The sequence below is a fragment of the Alosa pseudoharengus genome, unplaced genomic scaffold (assembly GCF_046254945.1).
Source record: "Alosa pseudoharengus isolate Yale_2024_CS ecotype anadromous, Long Island Sound unplaced genomic scaffold, YU_APseudo_1.1 YU_APseudo_1.1_scf_3, whole genome shotgun sequence".
Lineage (NCBI taxonomy): Eukaryota > Metazoa > Chordata > Actinopteri > Clupeiformes > Clupeidae > Alosa > Alosa pseudoharengus.
In genome coordinates this window covers 34,067,767-34,085,491 of record NW_027468718.1, presented here as the reverse complement: position 1 = coordinate 34,085,491, position 17,725 = coordinate 34,067,767, and the positions used below count along the sequence as shown (strand labels likewise).

The 17,725-nt window shown below is 40.9% G+C and overlaps 1 protein-coding gene across 1 annotated transcript; it reads left to right on the top strand.

Annotated features, from left to right (window-relative positions):
• The first annotated feature begins 1,474 nt into the window (after positions 1–1,474).
• Positions 1,475–5,223, top strand: LOC143099929 (zinc-binding protein A33-like). Its single transcript, XM_076262839.1, has 6 exons — positions 1,475–1,879; positions 2,094–2,189; positions 2,280–2,510; positions 2,899–2,921; positions 3,007–3,125; positions 4,670–5,223. The coding sequence occupies exons 1-6, from the start codon at positions 1,475–1,477 to the stop codon at positions 5,221–5,223; spliced, it is 1,428 nt and encodes a 475-aa protein (XP_076118954.1).
• The last annotated feature ends 12,502 nt before the right edge of the window (positions 5,224–17,725 follow it).

Here is a 17,725-nt window from a genome sequence, read left to right as displayed (position 1 = left end):
AGTAGAATATAGTAAAGAATATAATATAAAAAAACACAACTAAGCAATAAGGACAGTAGAAGATAAAGAATATACTAAAATACAAATTATACTAACTAACACTTCATCTAAATCAATTCTAAAAACAGTATCCACATAGTGGGTGATAAATCAATCAAGAGGCGCTTGCAATGACTGAGGCTGCCTGTGTGTGTGAGTGTCACCCACAGTGCTGTGGAGTGGGTGACACTCAGTTTGTTCAGGGTCCTTTTGTCAGATATTGAAGTGATGCACTCCAGTTCAGCTCCCACTACAGAGCCAGCTTTCCCCTACCAGCCTGTCAATTCACAGAGATAAGGTCTCCTCTGTATTCTAGCTTGAATCATGTTATGTTCTGTAGCTTGAGGTTTGTTCATTGTTCTGTAAGTAGTTCTGGATAAAATGTGTGCTAACTGAATCAATGTAAATGTTTTGCCATCAGGTAACAATGCTAATTGTGCTAACTGAGTTTCGGTGGCCACCTGCCTGTGATGGTTCTGCCCACACCTCCTCCCGTTGCCCCATTGTATGACTGATGACCGTCGTTTGGCCTTTTTTGTCTCCAGGTGAGAGCCTGACGCCAAGGCAGGAACGTTTATCTATATGTGTTAATATCAAAACACCATGTGGCAGACAAGTCATGTCAAGTTTATGTATAAAGCACTTTAAAAACAACACCAGCTGACCAAAGTGCTGTAGTAGGCTACAATTGGGAGTTCAGACACCTGATAGGCAGGTAATGATGAGGCATCAAACATGAGTGACGACGCTACAAATAACAGAACACACACACAGTGTGCAGTAAAATGCAGTAAAATGCAGTAAACCAACATCAGTGACAGCAGTAGGACCTGCAGTGATATAATACAAAGTGATTCAAATTAAAATAAATGAAAAAAAATGCATCACTGACCGATTTTGTAAGGCACGTTCAAAGATTGTGAATGTCCATTGATCTGAATGTAGTCTAATCATTTTCAATGTTCATTTGTTCTGGATGTAATCTTTGAGTAAACTACTTTACTTTACACATGCATGAGACTACACTAACCAATCAGAATCATTCCGTCACTTCAAGGCTCCTCCCTCTGATTTGTGTGAGAACACAGGTGAACGGCAGCTGAAGCAGGGCTGTTCACTTTCCTGTTGGCAGGCAAACCACAGGTGTTCCTAAAAACTTTAACGAGGCCTCTGGTGGAAGTAACTGTGGCTGAATCTGACACTTAATTAGAAACACCTGTGCTCACACAGGAAGCGAGCTGTTCACGTCCTACTTCGGCTGCCGTGATAAAGGCCTTATATGACCAATCCACCCCTCAGACTGAAGATCTGAAAGACTGAAGGAAGAATTTTGCAGAAGGACTCAGGACTCTACTTTTCATCAGGACTCGGACTCTACTTTCCACCAGGACATCATTGTTAGGGGTCATCACATACTTTACAGTGAGCTTAGAAAATGGCCTCCAAATGTTTTTTCACAGAGGAGGATTTTTCTTGTCCTGTGTGCCGTGACATCTTCAAGGATCCTGTCATCATGAAGTGTAGTCACAGTGTGTGTAAAGTCTGTCTGCAGCAGCTCTGGGAAACAAAAGGACACCAAGAATGTCCTATATGCAGGAAAAGATTCACAAATTCAAATCCGCAACTTAACTTGGACCTAAAGAACTTGTGTGAGACCTACTTACAGGAGAGAAGTCACAGAGCTTCAGCAGGGTCTGAGGTGCTCTGCAGTCTGCACAGTGAGACACTCAAGCTCTTCTGTCTGGAGGATAAACAGCCTGTGTGTCTGGTGTGTAGAGACTCAAGGGAACATAAGAATCACAACTTTAGTCCTGTTGTTGAGGTTACACGTGATTATAAGGTAAGATGAGTTCCATGGTTTTATTTTATAATGTTATTTAATGATATTGGGGTTCATTCATAAAACGTCATACTAAGCCTTTGAGACTTAACCATACATGGTCTAAATAGAAAGCTGATTTTGTACTTTTTTCCTTCCATCATGACAATGTACTGACTTTGAATGCATGTTTGTTTGTGTTGTTGCAGCATAACTTGTATATTTCATGTTTCAGGAGCAACTGAGGACACAGCTGGCCAAGCTGAAAGAAAAGATGAAGAAGCATAAAGAAACTAAACTAATCAGTGATGAAACAGCAAAACACATTAAGGTAAAGAGAAGACTCACAGAATATATGCTAGTGGCATTTTGTATGTAAAATATTGTATATACATGATTTTGACATTTTGTGCTATGTAAGACACAGGCCCTAAACACAGAGAAGCAGATCAAGAAGGAGTTTAAGAAGCTTCACCAGTTTCTACAAGATGAAGAGGCAGCCAGGATAGCTACACTGAGTGAGGAAGAGGAGCAGAAGAGTCAGATGATGAAGGAGAAGATTGAGAAGATGTACAGGGAGATCTCATCTCTCTCAATCACAATCACAGACATAGAGGAGCAGATAAATGCTGATGACATCACATTCTTGCAGGTAAGAACCCTCCCCTCACATCTGACACAGACACAGACACAGACACAGACACAGACACAGACACAGACACAGACACAGACACAGACACAGACACAGACACAGACACAGACACAGACACAGACACAGACACAGACACAGACACAGACACAGACTGTTCATGTTTAATCAGTTGGTCTATGGTCATGTAGTGTTGGTGATTTCCATTGAGTGTGGCATTAGTGTGATGTTAGTGTGGTGTGGTGATCTTTTGTGAGTGTTGTGTTGGTGTGGTTGGTTGGGGGTGGGTCTGCGAGACTCTGGTGTGTGTGTGTGTGCGCGAGCATGTGCATGTGTCGTCATCATAACAGCAGAAAAAAAAACACATTCCGTTTCTTTTGTTGTTTCACAGAACTACAAGAGCACAGTGGAAAGGTGAGTGATCTGCCTCCTGTCTCTCTCTTCTCTGTGGTTCTGAACCCAAACCCACAGCAGCACTGACTGCTGAATGTTATTCCAGAGCCCAGTGCACACTGCAGGATCCAGAGAGGGTTTCAGGAGCTCTGATCAATGTGGCAAAGCACCTGGGCAACCTGAAGTTCAGAGTCTGGGAGAAGATGCAGGAAACTGTTCAGTACAGTAAGTACATTTCTTTCCCTAACTGCATTTGCTGTAGATTGTACAGTACAGTAAGTCAAACACAAACACAGTGAGGGCACACACAAATGTGTGCACGAGAGAGAGAGAAAGAGATCTTTGATCAGATTATTGCTATTTACTTTAGAGACCCATTTGTGTTGAATATAGTGAAAATGCACACACGCTCACACACACCCAATCACACACACGCTTGTACACACCGAAACTCAAGCACACACACACACACTGCTGTGACTGACTAGCAGATTTCACTACTTTTTTAAGTGCCTTGCAATCGGCAGCGTTGCAGTTGCCGTACCATACAGAGATGCAGTTAGTGAGTATGCTTTCAATGGTACAACTGTAGAAGTCTGTTAGAAACCTAGGACGTGGGTGTGCTTTCTTAAGGGTTCGTAGAAAGTGAAGGCGCTGATGCGCCTTCTTTACCAGACTGGAGGAGTTGAGAGACCAAGAAAGATTTTCTGTGATGTGGACCCCAAGGAACTTAAAGCTAGACACACGAGGGGGTGTGTGCCTTGTTCTTGGTTCTCCTGAAGTCCACAATGATCTCCTTGCTCTTCTGAGTGTTGAGTGCCAGGTTATTGTTGCACACAGAGGCGCACTTTGTCAACAGGCAAGGCAGGCAACTGCCCCGAGCCGCTAGGGGGCCCCCGACCTGGTCTCAGCGCGTTTGCGGGTGGGTCAAGCGAGAATTTCGTCCATAGAGATTGAATGATGTATTTTGCGTGCTCCTGTCCTGTTGTACAAACGGTACATCTGTACATATGCAGGCCCTATGCTGGCCTTATAAACAGCGGATCTGTGTTCAAAAGAGTTAAAAGAATCCGCACATATTTAGGCTACTGTGGTAAACGTCAATCGAGGGTGCAGTGATGATGGATCAACATCGGAGTTTGGCATTTAGCCTACTCAATGAAGTTATAGTAGGCTAATGTTAATTGGCAGAAAGATTGAACATGGTTTGCTACATCTATACGACAGTAAACTTCAGCTAGCTAGCGACATTTACAACTAGTTAAGCAAGGAGATGGTTAACATTATGTTTGTATTAGGGCTGTCAGCCATAACATGTTAATCACGATGCAGTAAGGACCAAGCATACGCATACATTTTTTAGAACCCGCTTGACGCAAAGTGCATCAAAAACACACCCTTTTTAGTTGATATAAAGGCGGTACATATAGAGCACATGCTTCAGCAACAAAAAAATACACACACGTACAAATAATACACACACACAAATGTGCTCACACACACACAAATGATTTAGTCATTGGAGTTTAGTGGTTATGTGCATTAAGAGTTGAGGGCTGTTTGTGTGTGTGTCTGTGTGTCTGTGTGTCTGTGTGTGCTTGTATTTGTATGTATGCGTGTAGGTCTGTGTGTGTTTGTGTTTGTATTTGTATGTATGTCTATGTGTGTTTGTATGTTTGTTTGTGCGTGTGTTTCAGTGTGTGTTTGTGTGTGTGTGTGTGTGTGTGTGTGTGTGTGTCTCTTTTCACTGTTCTCATTTCTCTCTGCAGCTCCTTTGACTCTGGATCCCAACACTGCAGACCCACAACTCATCCTGTCTGAGGATCTGACCAGTGTGAGATGTGGTGATGAGGAACAGCAGCTTCCTGATAACCCAGAGAGGTTTGATGTGTATCCCACTGTCCTGGGCTCTGAGGGCTTTAACTCAGGGACTCACTGCTGGGATGTGGAGGTTGGAGAGAACACACAGTGGTGGGTGGGTGTGAAGACAGAGTCGGCCCCGAGGAAGGGAGAATATTTTGGCCCTGTGAGTGGAGAGTTACATCTGGAGTATTGTGATGGTGAATATACAGCACAAGCTCCATCACAGCCTCATCATTTCCTCACAGTGAAGCTGAAACTCCAGAGGATCAGAGTGCAGCTGGACTGGGACAGAGGAGAGCTGTCATTCTCTGACCCTGATAGTAACACACACCTACACACTCTCAGACACACTTTCACTGAGAGAGTGTTTCCATACATTAACACTGGTAAATTTCCAATGAGGATCTTACCAATGAAGATCTCAGTCAGTAAGAGTAGAGCAGCCCATATACTGAGCTGATAGTGTATCTGTGTGGACCAGAACTGATCAGCATGAGGAGATGAGAATCAGTTAGAGGAGAGAAAACACCAGCATGAGACACACTGACTTTTTAAAATCTCAGGTTTACACTTGTGATCATTTATTGTATGGATGTCACTGTATAAAATATGTTCCATTGTTTCCATTGAGACACTATACAGTAGTCATTTAACTCAATGCTGTTTCAAATCAATGTACCTAATCACAGAGATCATTCAAATGTGTTTTATGTTACTAATAATGAAATCATATTGTGAACATGCAGTAGTTGAGAGTATGTGATCAATGCCCAAAGGTCAAGGTGATGTATTTTTAACTCCTGTTATTATATCCTGGCACCAGGAGGCCCTCCCTCTGCATCTACAGTAAAAATGAGTGAAAATATGACTTTACCCAGTCAACAATTAATGGTAAAATCAATGTGTTCTTCAATATGCTGTTATTCATGTTCCAGTGCCTTACACAGGCCTCACTAATTGTATTCAGGATCATGTATGAGGCAGAACTAACTAATACTGAGCAGCCATGAGCCTGTTATGGGACCACACAAACATTAGTAAGGGAACACACACAAATGTCTAACACACACACACACACACACACATTGGGCTCTATCTTGCGTCCCAGCGCAATTGGCTTTGTATACTCGCGCTTTTGTCTTTCCTATTTTGCAGTCAGCGCATATTGGAATTTTCCCTCCACAGGTACATGCCTGTAAATTAGGGAATTCGATTGCGCCCACGGGGGCGGTTCAGCGAAAATACGGGGCGTGTTCCGGCGCAAACGTTCACTGTTGATATTTTGCAGTTTCAGAAAACAATTCCGCCACAGACCAGGAACTCCCTGGTCTGAAGTCTGTGGCGCAAATTCAGATGCTATTTTAAGGGCCCATGCATGACCACAGGCCTGCATGAATGAATGCGTTGCACACCAATCTACAGACTCCCCCGTGCACGGACGGAAACATTCAAAGCCATTATCATATTTGTCCATTTCCCGGTTTTGTTCGTGCATTGGTGACCTAACAATTTAGTAGCCTATATAGTACAACATCTACATGCAATATCTTTACAACAACAACGCCTAATTACGACCTATTAATTTGGACAACTTTATACAGGCTAAAGTTACCTTTAGTTTTGTTCCAATTTACCGTTGTGTATGGCTTTAAACATTGCATGCGCTTATCAGCCTAAGCATTATTCCAGCTGCACTAAGGTTTGAAGCACCATAATTTTGCCTACCTTGTTGTAGTCCATCTGAAATAACTCCAAGCTTTGCTATGTTCCCTCCATCCTTTCGTTATTTTCAAAAAACTTTTTATATCCATGATGGCCTTGAAGTCTTGAGTTAGTGAATTAGCTTAAATCAGCTTTTTATGTGCTGTTAACCAGCAACCATAGATAGTACAAGAAAGCAGCAAGTATGGCTACAATTTCTGTAGTTGCTGCATCCATTGATTGTTATTCTCTCTCCTGCTCAAACAAATGTTGTGCGTGCATTAAGTTGATGATAATGTGTTTACAAACTCTACTTTACAGAAAATATTGTAAATAGCCTACTGTCAGGGCAGCCGTGGCCTACTGGTAAGCACTTCGGACTTGTAACCGGAGGGTTGCCGCTTCGAACCCCGACCAGTAGGCACGGCTGAAGTGCCCTTGAGGAAGGCACCTAACCCCTCACTGCTCCCCGAGCGCCGCTGTTGTTGCAGGCAGCTCACTGCGCCGGGATTAGTGTGTGCTTCACTTCACTGTGTGTTCACTGTGTGCTAAGGGTGTTTCACTAATTCCCGGATTGGGATAAATGCAGAGACCAAATTTCCCTCACGGGATCAAAAGAGTATATACTTACTTACTTATACTTATAAATAACCATTGACAACTTGTTGTCAGTTAAGCAAGTGCCATTTATTCACTCATCTAGAAATTCATGTGTGCTGTGCTTGCCTGCCATCCATAGCAGTTGCAGTCAGCCTGATCCTCCAGTAGCAGAGTGAAGCGGCACCTAACAGATATAGAAGGGGGAAAAAAGAGACAGTTGTTAGATAAATATGTTCAACTGAACAACAATCTAACAGCTAAGCCTACAATCAAGTCATTTTACACCACAACCTACCACTCATACAAACGTAGTTCAAAACGAAGGCTAAGTTTCAGCCAGTGACTGTTTGCCATAGAAGGCCATTTCCCTCGTCAGGCCAGCTATCGCTAGGAAAGGCGGCTGACAACCGTGAACCTAGAAACATCGAGGTCTAGCTAAGGTAATATAACTTACTGAATCCTCAGTTATCGCTTAATGAGGTCATGAACTTACTCAACGTAATACCAATATTATCAAACTAACTAGAGTTAAACGTAACGTCCTCTCTAGATGTAACAGCTAAGAGTGTGTTACTAATTGATGACAGGTAACGCCAGCTTGCTTGCTTACTTGTCTAGCCGAGTCGTTAAAAAGACTTCACATAGATACTCCATTCAAATGGAAAATACAAATTAATTGTAACTTACATTGGGTGTGGTAGGAAAACGTCCATTTCGTCGTAGTTTGTTGGACGAAGCAGACACCAAGAACGTAAACTGTCTTGAAGAGAATTTAGCAGTGTGATTCAAAAGCGAATAATTACAGGATGTGTAGGACTAGTTTAGGGAGCGCCAGATTGTATGCAGGTGGACCCGCACCTGATTACTTTATGACCCTTCTAAATGAGCCCTCTTTGTGATGTCATACAGAGAAAAGTAAGTTTTTTAACATTTTTAATCCCCTTTTTCTCAAAAAGTATAAACTTTTCAAAAAATCTGAAATGATAACTCTCTTGTCCAATTCCAGACCTACACAACGGTTATTTCAACATGTCTGTACGTTAAGCTGTTAGAGCCACATTAATTTTTGAAAAGGTAAAAAGAAAAGGTTATAATAATAAGAAGAAGAAGCCAGGAGATTTCAATATAGTGGATTCCATTCACTATAATAACTAGATGTACCGCAGAGCGGTACAAAATATGACCGCCGCCCAGTCCAGCACATTTTTTCCACAAAAAAGAAATCACGCTGAAAGGCCTATATGATTCTAACTGTCTCACTAAATTGCATTATCCACACTCAATTCTCACTGGTATCTGCTAGACAACAAATACCAAAACATGATTAGTTCATAGATTTCACATGTAAAATTCATTTTATACAACCCCTCCTCCATCTTGCCTGTTCATAATTCTGAGAAATTCTTGATTGTTTGTGTTACTTTTATGTTATGTGTGTGTGAGTGTGTGTGTGTGTGTGTGTGTGTGTGTGTGTGTGTGTGTGTGTGTGTGCGTGCTTGTGTGTGTGCCGGCGTATGTGCCTGTGCATGCAAGCGTACATATGTCTACTGTGTGAGTATGTGTCATATGTATGATTACTGTGAATGTATGTGTGTGTGTGTGTGTGTGTGTGTATCTGTTTGTGCACATGTGTGCACATGAAATGGGTTAACATGACCCCTGGAGGCAAACATACGGAAAAAAATGGTCATCCTAGGCCCTACAGTTCTCAAGATATTCACAGAGAACTGTGTCTGCCCTACCCTCCTTTCGGGGGGTCCAGTCTAGCAGGGGGGGCTACAGATCAAAAGGAAAAATGACGGTTCCATGCTATCCATGTGGGGGTACATGCCCACCAAGTTTTGTGTACCCCGGTCTTTCAGTGTCCCGGGAATTCTTGTTGGTGTACGTCACTAAATGTACACATAAATTATTTTATTGTAAGGCCCCCCATGAACGAAAGTACACAAAACTTGGCATGCATTCGGAGGGTGTCATAATGATCCTACACTTTTAATTTCGTGCAGTTTTGACCTTGTCAGCCAGAGATATTGTGATGAAAACACCTCATTTTTTGCTTTTTAATTTTTAACTAGGTGGCGCTATACATAAAATAAGTGGTAAAGGAATGGGTTGACATGCCCCCTTAAGACCAACATACATAAAAAAGGTGGACCTCCTAGGCCCTACGGTTCTCGAGATATTCACAGAAAACTGTCTCCGGCCACCTACAGGCCAGTTGGTTTATAGTAACATAAATTAATTTATTGTGTGGCCCCCCATGAACGGAATTCCACAAAACTTGGCGTGCATACAGAGGGTGTCATAATGATCCTACACTTCCAATTTCGTGCAGTTTTGACTATGTTAGGTCACAGATACCTTCAATTACAACACCTCATTTTTACTTTTTTGTGTTTAACTAGGTGGCGCTATACATGAAATGAGTGGTTATGGAATGGGTTGACATGGCCCCTTGAGATCAACATACAAAAAAAAAAGGTCCTCCTAAACCTTACGGTTCTCGAGATATTTACAGAAAACTGTGTCTGCCCTACCCTCCTTTCGGGGGGTGCAGTCCAGCGGGGGGGCTACAGATCAAAACGAAAAACGATGGTTCCATGCTATCCATGTGGGGTTACATGCCCACCAAGTTTCGTGTACCCCGGTCTTTCAGTGTCCCGGGAATCCTTGACGGAAATTTGGACATGCGAAAAAGAATGTGCTGCGCGGCGGTCATAATTACATGCAATATAGGATAACATTAAATTTTATTACATTTTTTCAGTACCCCCCAAACTATTATTTTCATCCCTTTTGGGGGGGGGGTCCAAGTCTCATCTAGGGGGGTCGGACCCCCCCAATACCCCCCGTAATTCGAACCATGCTGTCAGAGTGGAACTCTGAGAACAGGAATCTGGAGGGTGATGATGATGATGACAACGCATACAACAACAACCACCACTCTTAACAAAATGTTTATTAAATATATATAATTATATATATTATATATTATATATATAAAAATATATATGGAATTGAAATGAAACTGTAACTGTTTTTAATTGTAATTGTTACAGTGACTATAATTATGAAATATATTATTAGGTAAGCATAGCAGGCATTCAGCTGCTCTAGGCAACAACCTTCCATTCAGTGTGAGTAGCCATAAATATGTGTTTGCTGTATGGGGTGGTATATAATTGCCAAAGAATCATTTAAATGTTTTCTAAACCATTTTCAAGCCATTTATAATATCAACATATGTTTTTTTATTGTAAAGTGTTGACATTGAAAATAAAGTGACCCTGTTTTTACGTTGTTTCTTTTTTCGACATGTTTGAATTTAATATACCATTTTGGCACCTCCATCTACAGTATGCAATTATTTAAGCATGGCTGCATTTGAAATTTTTTACAGATCAAAATTACATAGACCTAACAGTAGGCGTATCAGCTGTTTTGAGTTAAGGCTATATGTTTAGCCTAATTGAATAACTTGATGCGAAGACAAACACAATTTTGTGGAATGATGCATGGTCATATGAAATTTGCACCGTGTGATTTCAAAAACAGTCTCTGGTATAGCCTAAGTGACATCACACTCTGCCACTCTGTCTGTAACTGCATACTTTTCATATGTGGCATTCTGAAAACATTTTTAAATTCGGCAGTCGGAATTGACTTTTGTTTAGTCAAAGTCCAAAGACAGTTCAAAGTAAGCTATTTGAAGTGTCAGTTTATGATCACATAATTTTTACGCCGTTTTGAATAGCCACTGTACAGGCCTACCCATATGGGATGGCATGTTGTTGTAAAATCAATTTAACATTAAATACAAATAACACACAAACACACACACATACATGTTCCTGTCATTAATAGATAGATGGAAGGACATTTATTTGAACTGTGCTGTAAATTAAATCGATACAATAGAAGCATTAAATATAATGGTTAAATTGCATTAATTGAAAAATGTAACTTTTGCTTATCTCATCACATCTGTATAAGGATCACAATGTGGGTTGCAACTGGAAATGTGAATTATAATGGCCTTTTGATTTGATTTGTGCAGTCATCTGACGATGCTCAGATGAAGTTTACAACAGTGTGGGAGGCAGTGATATCGCAGCAGATAAGGCTACTGTAGAACGCTAAAGATTAATCTGTTTTTACTACTCAGACTTGAGTCTGTGGTTTGTGGGCCATTCTATGAGTGGTTATTTTTTATTTGTGTTCCTTGTGATCGACTGGTATGTAAAGTAAGCTTTTTGAGTGTTCTACATTAACTTTATCGTCATATCTTAGGACTTATGTTGAAGACATACTGATGATTTGTTTGTCATTACTTTACTTTTACCAACTCTGTAGTTGACTTTATTCAAAGGCCATAATGGCAGATCAACGTGTATGTGATTCAAATGTACAAAGTATTTAATTCATGCTTTTACAATATTCCAAAGGAAGTATTAATTCAGTCAGTTCAGTCAAAAAGATGATTATCATAGATTAGATTAGATTCAACTTTATTGTCATTGTGTAGAGTACATGTACAAAGACAGCAGAATCATAATCTATAGACTGAACATTATATAATCTTTTATACATTATTCAAATAATTCCAACACCAAAAACTGGTTGGTTTAGAAAGTGTAGTCTTTGCCAGCGTCTGAGTAGAATTTTGTTCCTCCAGATTGTCATCACCTTTGGACTTATTTCATTTGATGTGAGGGGGAGGGAGTGGAGGAGGTCATGAGTGAAGGACAAGCACAGAAAGTGCAGAGGTAAACGACCCACTTCAACACTATAAGCATGAATGTGTCTGGAAAGTTTTAATTCGGGCTGTTGTGCCTCACATGACATTAACTTTGTGTACCATTTAGTTTCTTACAATGCATCCCATAGTAGCTATTATTTCTGCCAGCAAGATTTTGAAAAATGTGTGTCCCATGATCCTGATAGTGCCTATCATGTTTGCACATGTATATGTCCTGGTCTTATTTGCAGAGGTCAGGCACTGATGCAAGATACTGTACTGCGGCACTGCAATGCTGCAGTATGTTTTAATCCCAGCATCCTATGTGTTTACAGTGCCTATAAAAGTCTTCAGCCCCATGCTAAAGTTGACTAAAAAGAGGAATAAAAAAAATCATCTTATGGAAATGGATCTTAATGCCTTAATTAAAAAAAAATGAGGAAAAATCCAACCTTTAAGGACACCAATTTTCTGGTAAAGGGTATGTGATGATGTGGGTTATTTTAATTCCAAAGGCCAAGGGAACTTTACCAGGATGTATAGTACCCTGGATCCATGAAATAACTGGCCTTTAAAAATAAAAATCTGCCTGCTTCTATGGGAATTTAACATAGGTTTAACATAGGTGTATGAATACTTATGCACCCTGTATTTTAACGAAGAACATTCATTTATTTACAATACATTATTCATTCACAAAGAAAATTGGTGTCCTTAAAGGTTGGATTTTCCCCCATTTTTTTAAAATTAAGGCATTAAGATCCATTTCCAAAAGATGATTTTTTATTCCTCTTTTTAGTCAACTTTAGCATGGGGCTGAAGACTTTTTATATGCACTGTATGTGAAGGGCAATGTAAGGCTCTCAGTTAAGTGTTTGAGTCCTGCTGTACTTCACATCATGCTAAGTCCTTAGTACTATAATTGACGTATTACCACTAACTGGTCACTGTGCTATTATTCTGTACTTGTGCTTTCTCCCGGGCTGAATAACCTGCCCCATGCCACCTGTGTGCCACCTTTCTATGTGCCCACACATATAAGGGCTGTACCACAGCAGCGTCGTTATTGAAAATACCTGTCTCTTCATCTGCGGTCAATAAATGGCGAAGAGCCAGTCAGCATTCTGAGAGTAATGTTTTAGTACCCACGGCCAGTTATTCACACAGACAGACTTCCATTTTTTTGTTTGTTTGTTTGTCTTTCAGTCATTCTGCAGAGCCGGCATGTGACAATGACGGATGTGACGAGAGAGTGGTCACCACCTGTCTCACCTGCAGAACCTTGCACTGCATGTTCCATGCCAGGCAGCACAAAGCAGTAGAAGAAAGTCACAGATTACATGACCTGGCCAATCCACAAAGAAACCAGCAACGGGACCAAGCAGCACAAGATCTGCAAAAACAACCACACCGAGGGGAAAAGGCTGTTTCTGTCAAAAAAGCTCAGCTGGAGGCGCAGTCAAAGACCTCTGACTGGTAAGTGTAGCTGGCATAGCTAAAACTGAGAATGCATTATCAATATGGGATACATCTCTCTCTGTGGACCAGTCTAGAAGAAATATTATGCTCTAAAGGCCATTACACCTCATGACAATACAGTAAATGGGCAATTCCACAGAAAATTGACTTTTTGTCACATCCATAACGCCAGCGAAATGCCTTGGCATTTGTATGATGTGAATGATAACATTCATTTTTTGTGCATTTTTTCTCATGTACATTCTTCAGCCAAAAATAGCAAATGCTCAAATTTCATGTAATCATTCACACCATACCATACCATCACATTTTATTGGCGTTATGGATGTTACAAAAAACGTAATTTTCCATGGAATTGCCCAAATGTATCCCATTTCTCAACTACAAAAGCTTCCAGCTCATTGGTATCTGGGGTATCTGGGGTATCACTGTAATCAGTTATCTGTTTTCACTTGAGTCTTTGCCACAAACGTTAGGAGAGGGACTGGTCTGTATTAAGGACTTAGAAGGCAAAATAAATATTCAATAATTAAAAAAAGATAAAGATAAACAATTACAGAGATACAGACGTAACAGTCTTTAGCACAGGCCCCAGTACTTACATTGGTAAAAGCAGGGTCCAGAGCATCAGAGGCATGTTGATCGGGCAAAAGAGAACTAATAGGGAGGGACTGTATCAACTCACAGGGGTGTGCTGATGGATATGTTGGACATGGGCAACGGTGGTGTAATATGGTATACTCAAAGGGAGAACACAGAAATATGTGTTTTTATATTTACATATTTACATATTTTTGTTAAAGCACATGCGTTGTATATGCTTGTATAGTTCAGTGAAATGTTTGAATTACTATGAAAGGACATATCTAGTATATCTTTTTGCTCAGCGCTGTAAATGAAATAGATCATTTTAATTCAACATTACAGTAAATGTAATAGTTAGATTATATATTTGCTCACTTCTCTAAGTTTGTTGTGGTTCACCAAACAAAATGGCCACCATCAATTCAGCAGTAAATGGACATCTGTGCCAATATCTTGAGATAAAAGGTTCAAAGGTAAAGATTTCAATAATTCTTTGGAGGCATGCCAAATTTTGTGAAAGTCTGTACTTCAGGGCTGCTGCCGCAGACATGTTTCACTACTGCTCGAGCCCCGATGACTGTCCTGTTCCTTCATTTAATAATCCTATATGTTACATCCCATAAGAATAGCCTCATTTCTCCTTAAATGAAACAGTCAAAATGACTACATGATTTTTGCATTTCATGACTAAAAATTGCAGCTATGTACTGCTAAATTTATTAGCAGACGCTTCATATTTTAATCAAGGACCAAACGAAACAGAAGGTAACTCACCCCTCCCTTCAGTGTTCTCAGAGAAACTCCATGCAGGGTTTTGTTTTTGTTTGGGGGATAGGTGGCCACCTATTCAGAGCCTGGGCTACCTACAGAGACCAAGTTTTTTACAGTGTACTCACGGAATGGGCAGCTAGCGGTCGTGAAGAGATGATTGCTGAATGTGACCAAAACTGTCATGGGTTTGAAATCGAGTATAATTGCTCACTACACCTTTAAAAGATGTTTCTGTGCGGTATGCTGTATATTTGTATCATTTTTTGTTCATCTTTTCTTTCAAGGCAAGATCGTCCTAATTTACCGGTCTATGATTCTGCCGCACCGGATTCAGAAAACAATGAATGCTTATCTGAGTATGGGTACACAAAACATATTCAATTCAATTCATTTTTTTTTATCTAGTATGTTTATTGCCCTGACATATGAATATAAGAAGGTGTTTTATAGACTCTGGGCTGTGCATTCCTGCCAGATTGAGTCCATTCACCAGATCTGCTTGCAGTGCCCTCTGCTTGAGGCGGACTCCTTATCTGCTGTGCTGCCCCTTCTGCCCCTTCTCACCGCATTGCTCTGCGTCTTTGTTGCTGCTTTGTTGCCGGCAAAGATTCTAGAATAGAGCTCTAGAATCTTTGGTTGTCGGTTTCTGCTGGATTGCTGTGCATTGCTGCCATAGCTGCTCTGTTGCACCCCCGGGCAGTTCCCATCTCTTCCACCCTGCTTATGCTGCATCATTTATTCTTAGTGTGTGCCCCCTTATGAACTGCAATATGATAGAAATGTAAGTCATCAATGTGATAGAAATGTAAGTCATCAATGTGTTTCTCCTGCTTATTGCTCGACTCATCCTTAACCTTAATAGCAAATGATTAACTATCCCGATTATTATATGACTACTTGCAAAAAAAGGAGACAAGAAACTTCACACAATATATCTTTTAAAATGATATGGTTTCTTCTCTGTATGCTTGCATACTTTGTTTATTTTGTATTTATCTTTGTGTTCATCTTTCAAGGCAGGATCATTCTAATTTACCGGGCTATTATTCTGCCACAACGGATTCAGGAATTAGCGAAAGCTCATATGAGTATGGGTAGGCTACACAAAACATATTCAATTCAATTTATTTTCTTTTATTTAGTATATTATTGCCAGTGATGGGCAAATGAAGCTTTGGTGAAGCACTGAACCACTTTGAACAGTTGATTCGGAAATGGGTTCATTACTCGAAGCTTCAGTAACAGCGACCTCCCCTGGTGAAAAGCCAAGACTGCATCTAAATTATCCCGGCTATATAGTGAACAGGAAGCTTTACTAGTGAAATAAATCTAGTGCACGCACCTAACCACCCCACCCCCACACATAGGTAGTGCACATGAATAAGAATGGGATATCATTCTTTTTACAAATAAAGATTGATCAGGAGCCATCAGAATAAAGTTTTCCCATGTCTCCCTTACATTGTAATAAAAATAAATCGATACAAACAAACTATGCTTGTCACAGTAGAGGCTACGAACGAAACGCAATGTTGTGCATTATGCTAAAGTGTTTATGCTTTGAGTGCGCTACAATTCAGACTAGAAACAAGGCCGTGCCAGTTGCAGTGGCAGCACAATCGGTTCGCGAGGCGGTGGCGCTGCGAACCACTCAGGTGATTTATTCAGAGAATGAAGCAGTTTCTGCTTCGGACGTCACTTGATTTTTCCGTAGGCTACCAAAGCAACCTTCGGAGCAATGGTTCAAATGGAATTGTAGTTAATGGTTTGAAGCACGTATCAAAGCTTCAGTGTCAGACTGCCATCACTAATTATTGCTCTAACATATGAATAAAAATGTGTTTTACAGACCATGGTTTTAGTTAGTAGCCTACTTGATCCTGTGCTATAGCTTCTGTGTTATGCACTCCTGCCAGATGCTGTTCTAATCCATTCATCAGATTGTGGAGGCCCTCTGCTTGAGGCTGCTCCGCTGTGCTGCCTCTTCCCACCACATCCCATCCCTTACACCCTGCTTACACTGCATATTACTGCAATATTAGTGTGCCCCCCCTTATGAGCTGTGCATGTGATAGAATTGTAATACCCCTTTCATGTGCTATTGGGAAGTAGCCTGACGAGCCAGACCCACATTAAAATGTAGGGTCTGGACACTCACCGTTCGCAGTGCTCAGTCCGAGGGGCGGGATAATCAGTTGTCTTTCAAATTCCCTCTGCACGCAATAAGACAGCGGCAGCGCTATGAGTCCCATGCGTTTCCCACCAGCGGAGCTAGTTGGCTAGTTCAAACGTTTGCCAACTTAATAAAAGCTTAACTCGTGTCACACTGTTCGCCAACAGCAACATCCATCTTATTTGTTTTCAAGTAGCAGGGAATTCAAGCCAAACCGTTGCAACTCTGACATCAATCATTATGTTAAGCTCGCCTAACGACTCTATACACGATTTGATTGGCCTGATTTAGTTTCGATTTCTGGAGCTCACAAGCCAAGGGAGAGTTGCTAGACTAGCCCTGGCAGCAAAATGTAATTTGCTGCCGCTAGGGGTGCGTCTAGATTTCTAGGCTAATCGGGAAGATGATACATCCCATTTCTGAATTCGGAACTACGAGTGCGTTATGTTCAAGTGCTTTTGTTGTTGGAGCGAAAAGAAATATGGCAGACACATGGTTCATCCTTACTTGTTCACTTAGGGGGGAATTCAGTTCTCCCATGTGCGTAAGGGTGCGCAAGGGTGCGTAAGTAAAAAAAAAAAAAGTGTGTAACTACGCATTTCAGTCTCGTTACGTGCGATGGAGAGAGTTAAGCGTTTTGGGAGGAAAACCCCCAAAATCTGGGGGTTTCTTATGTATACAAGACTGCGTGCATTCTGCAACTGGCTTAAGCACTTTTCCAGCTCCCGAGGGCTGTATTAAAGTTGAGCATCACTACAAGGTGAAACAGCATACTGCTTATGTCGGCAGTAGGCCTAGCTCTAAATACATATAGGTTATACAGAACGTTACAAATTAACGTTAATTAGTTACATTAATACACAGGATTAGATGTTAATTAGTTCTTTCTGGAAATGACATTCAGAAGGTCAATGA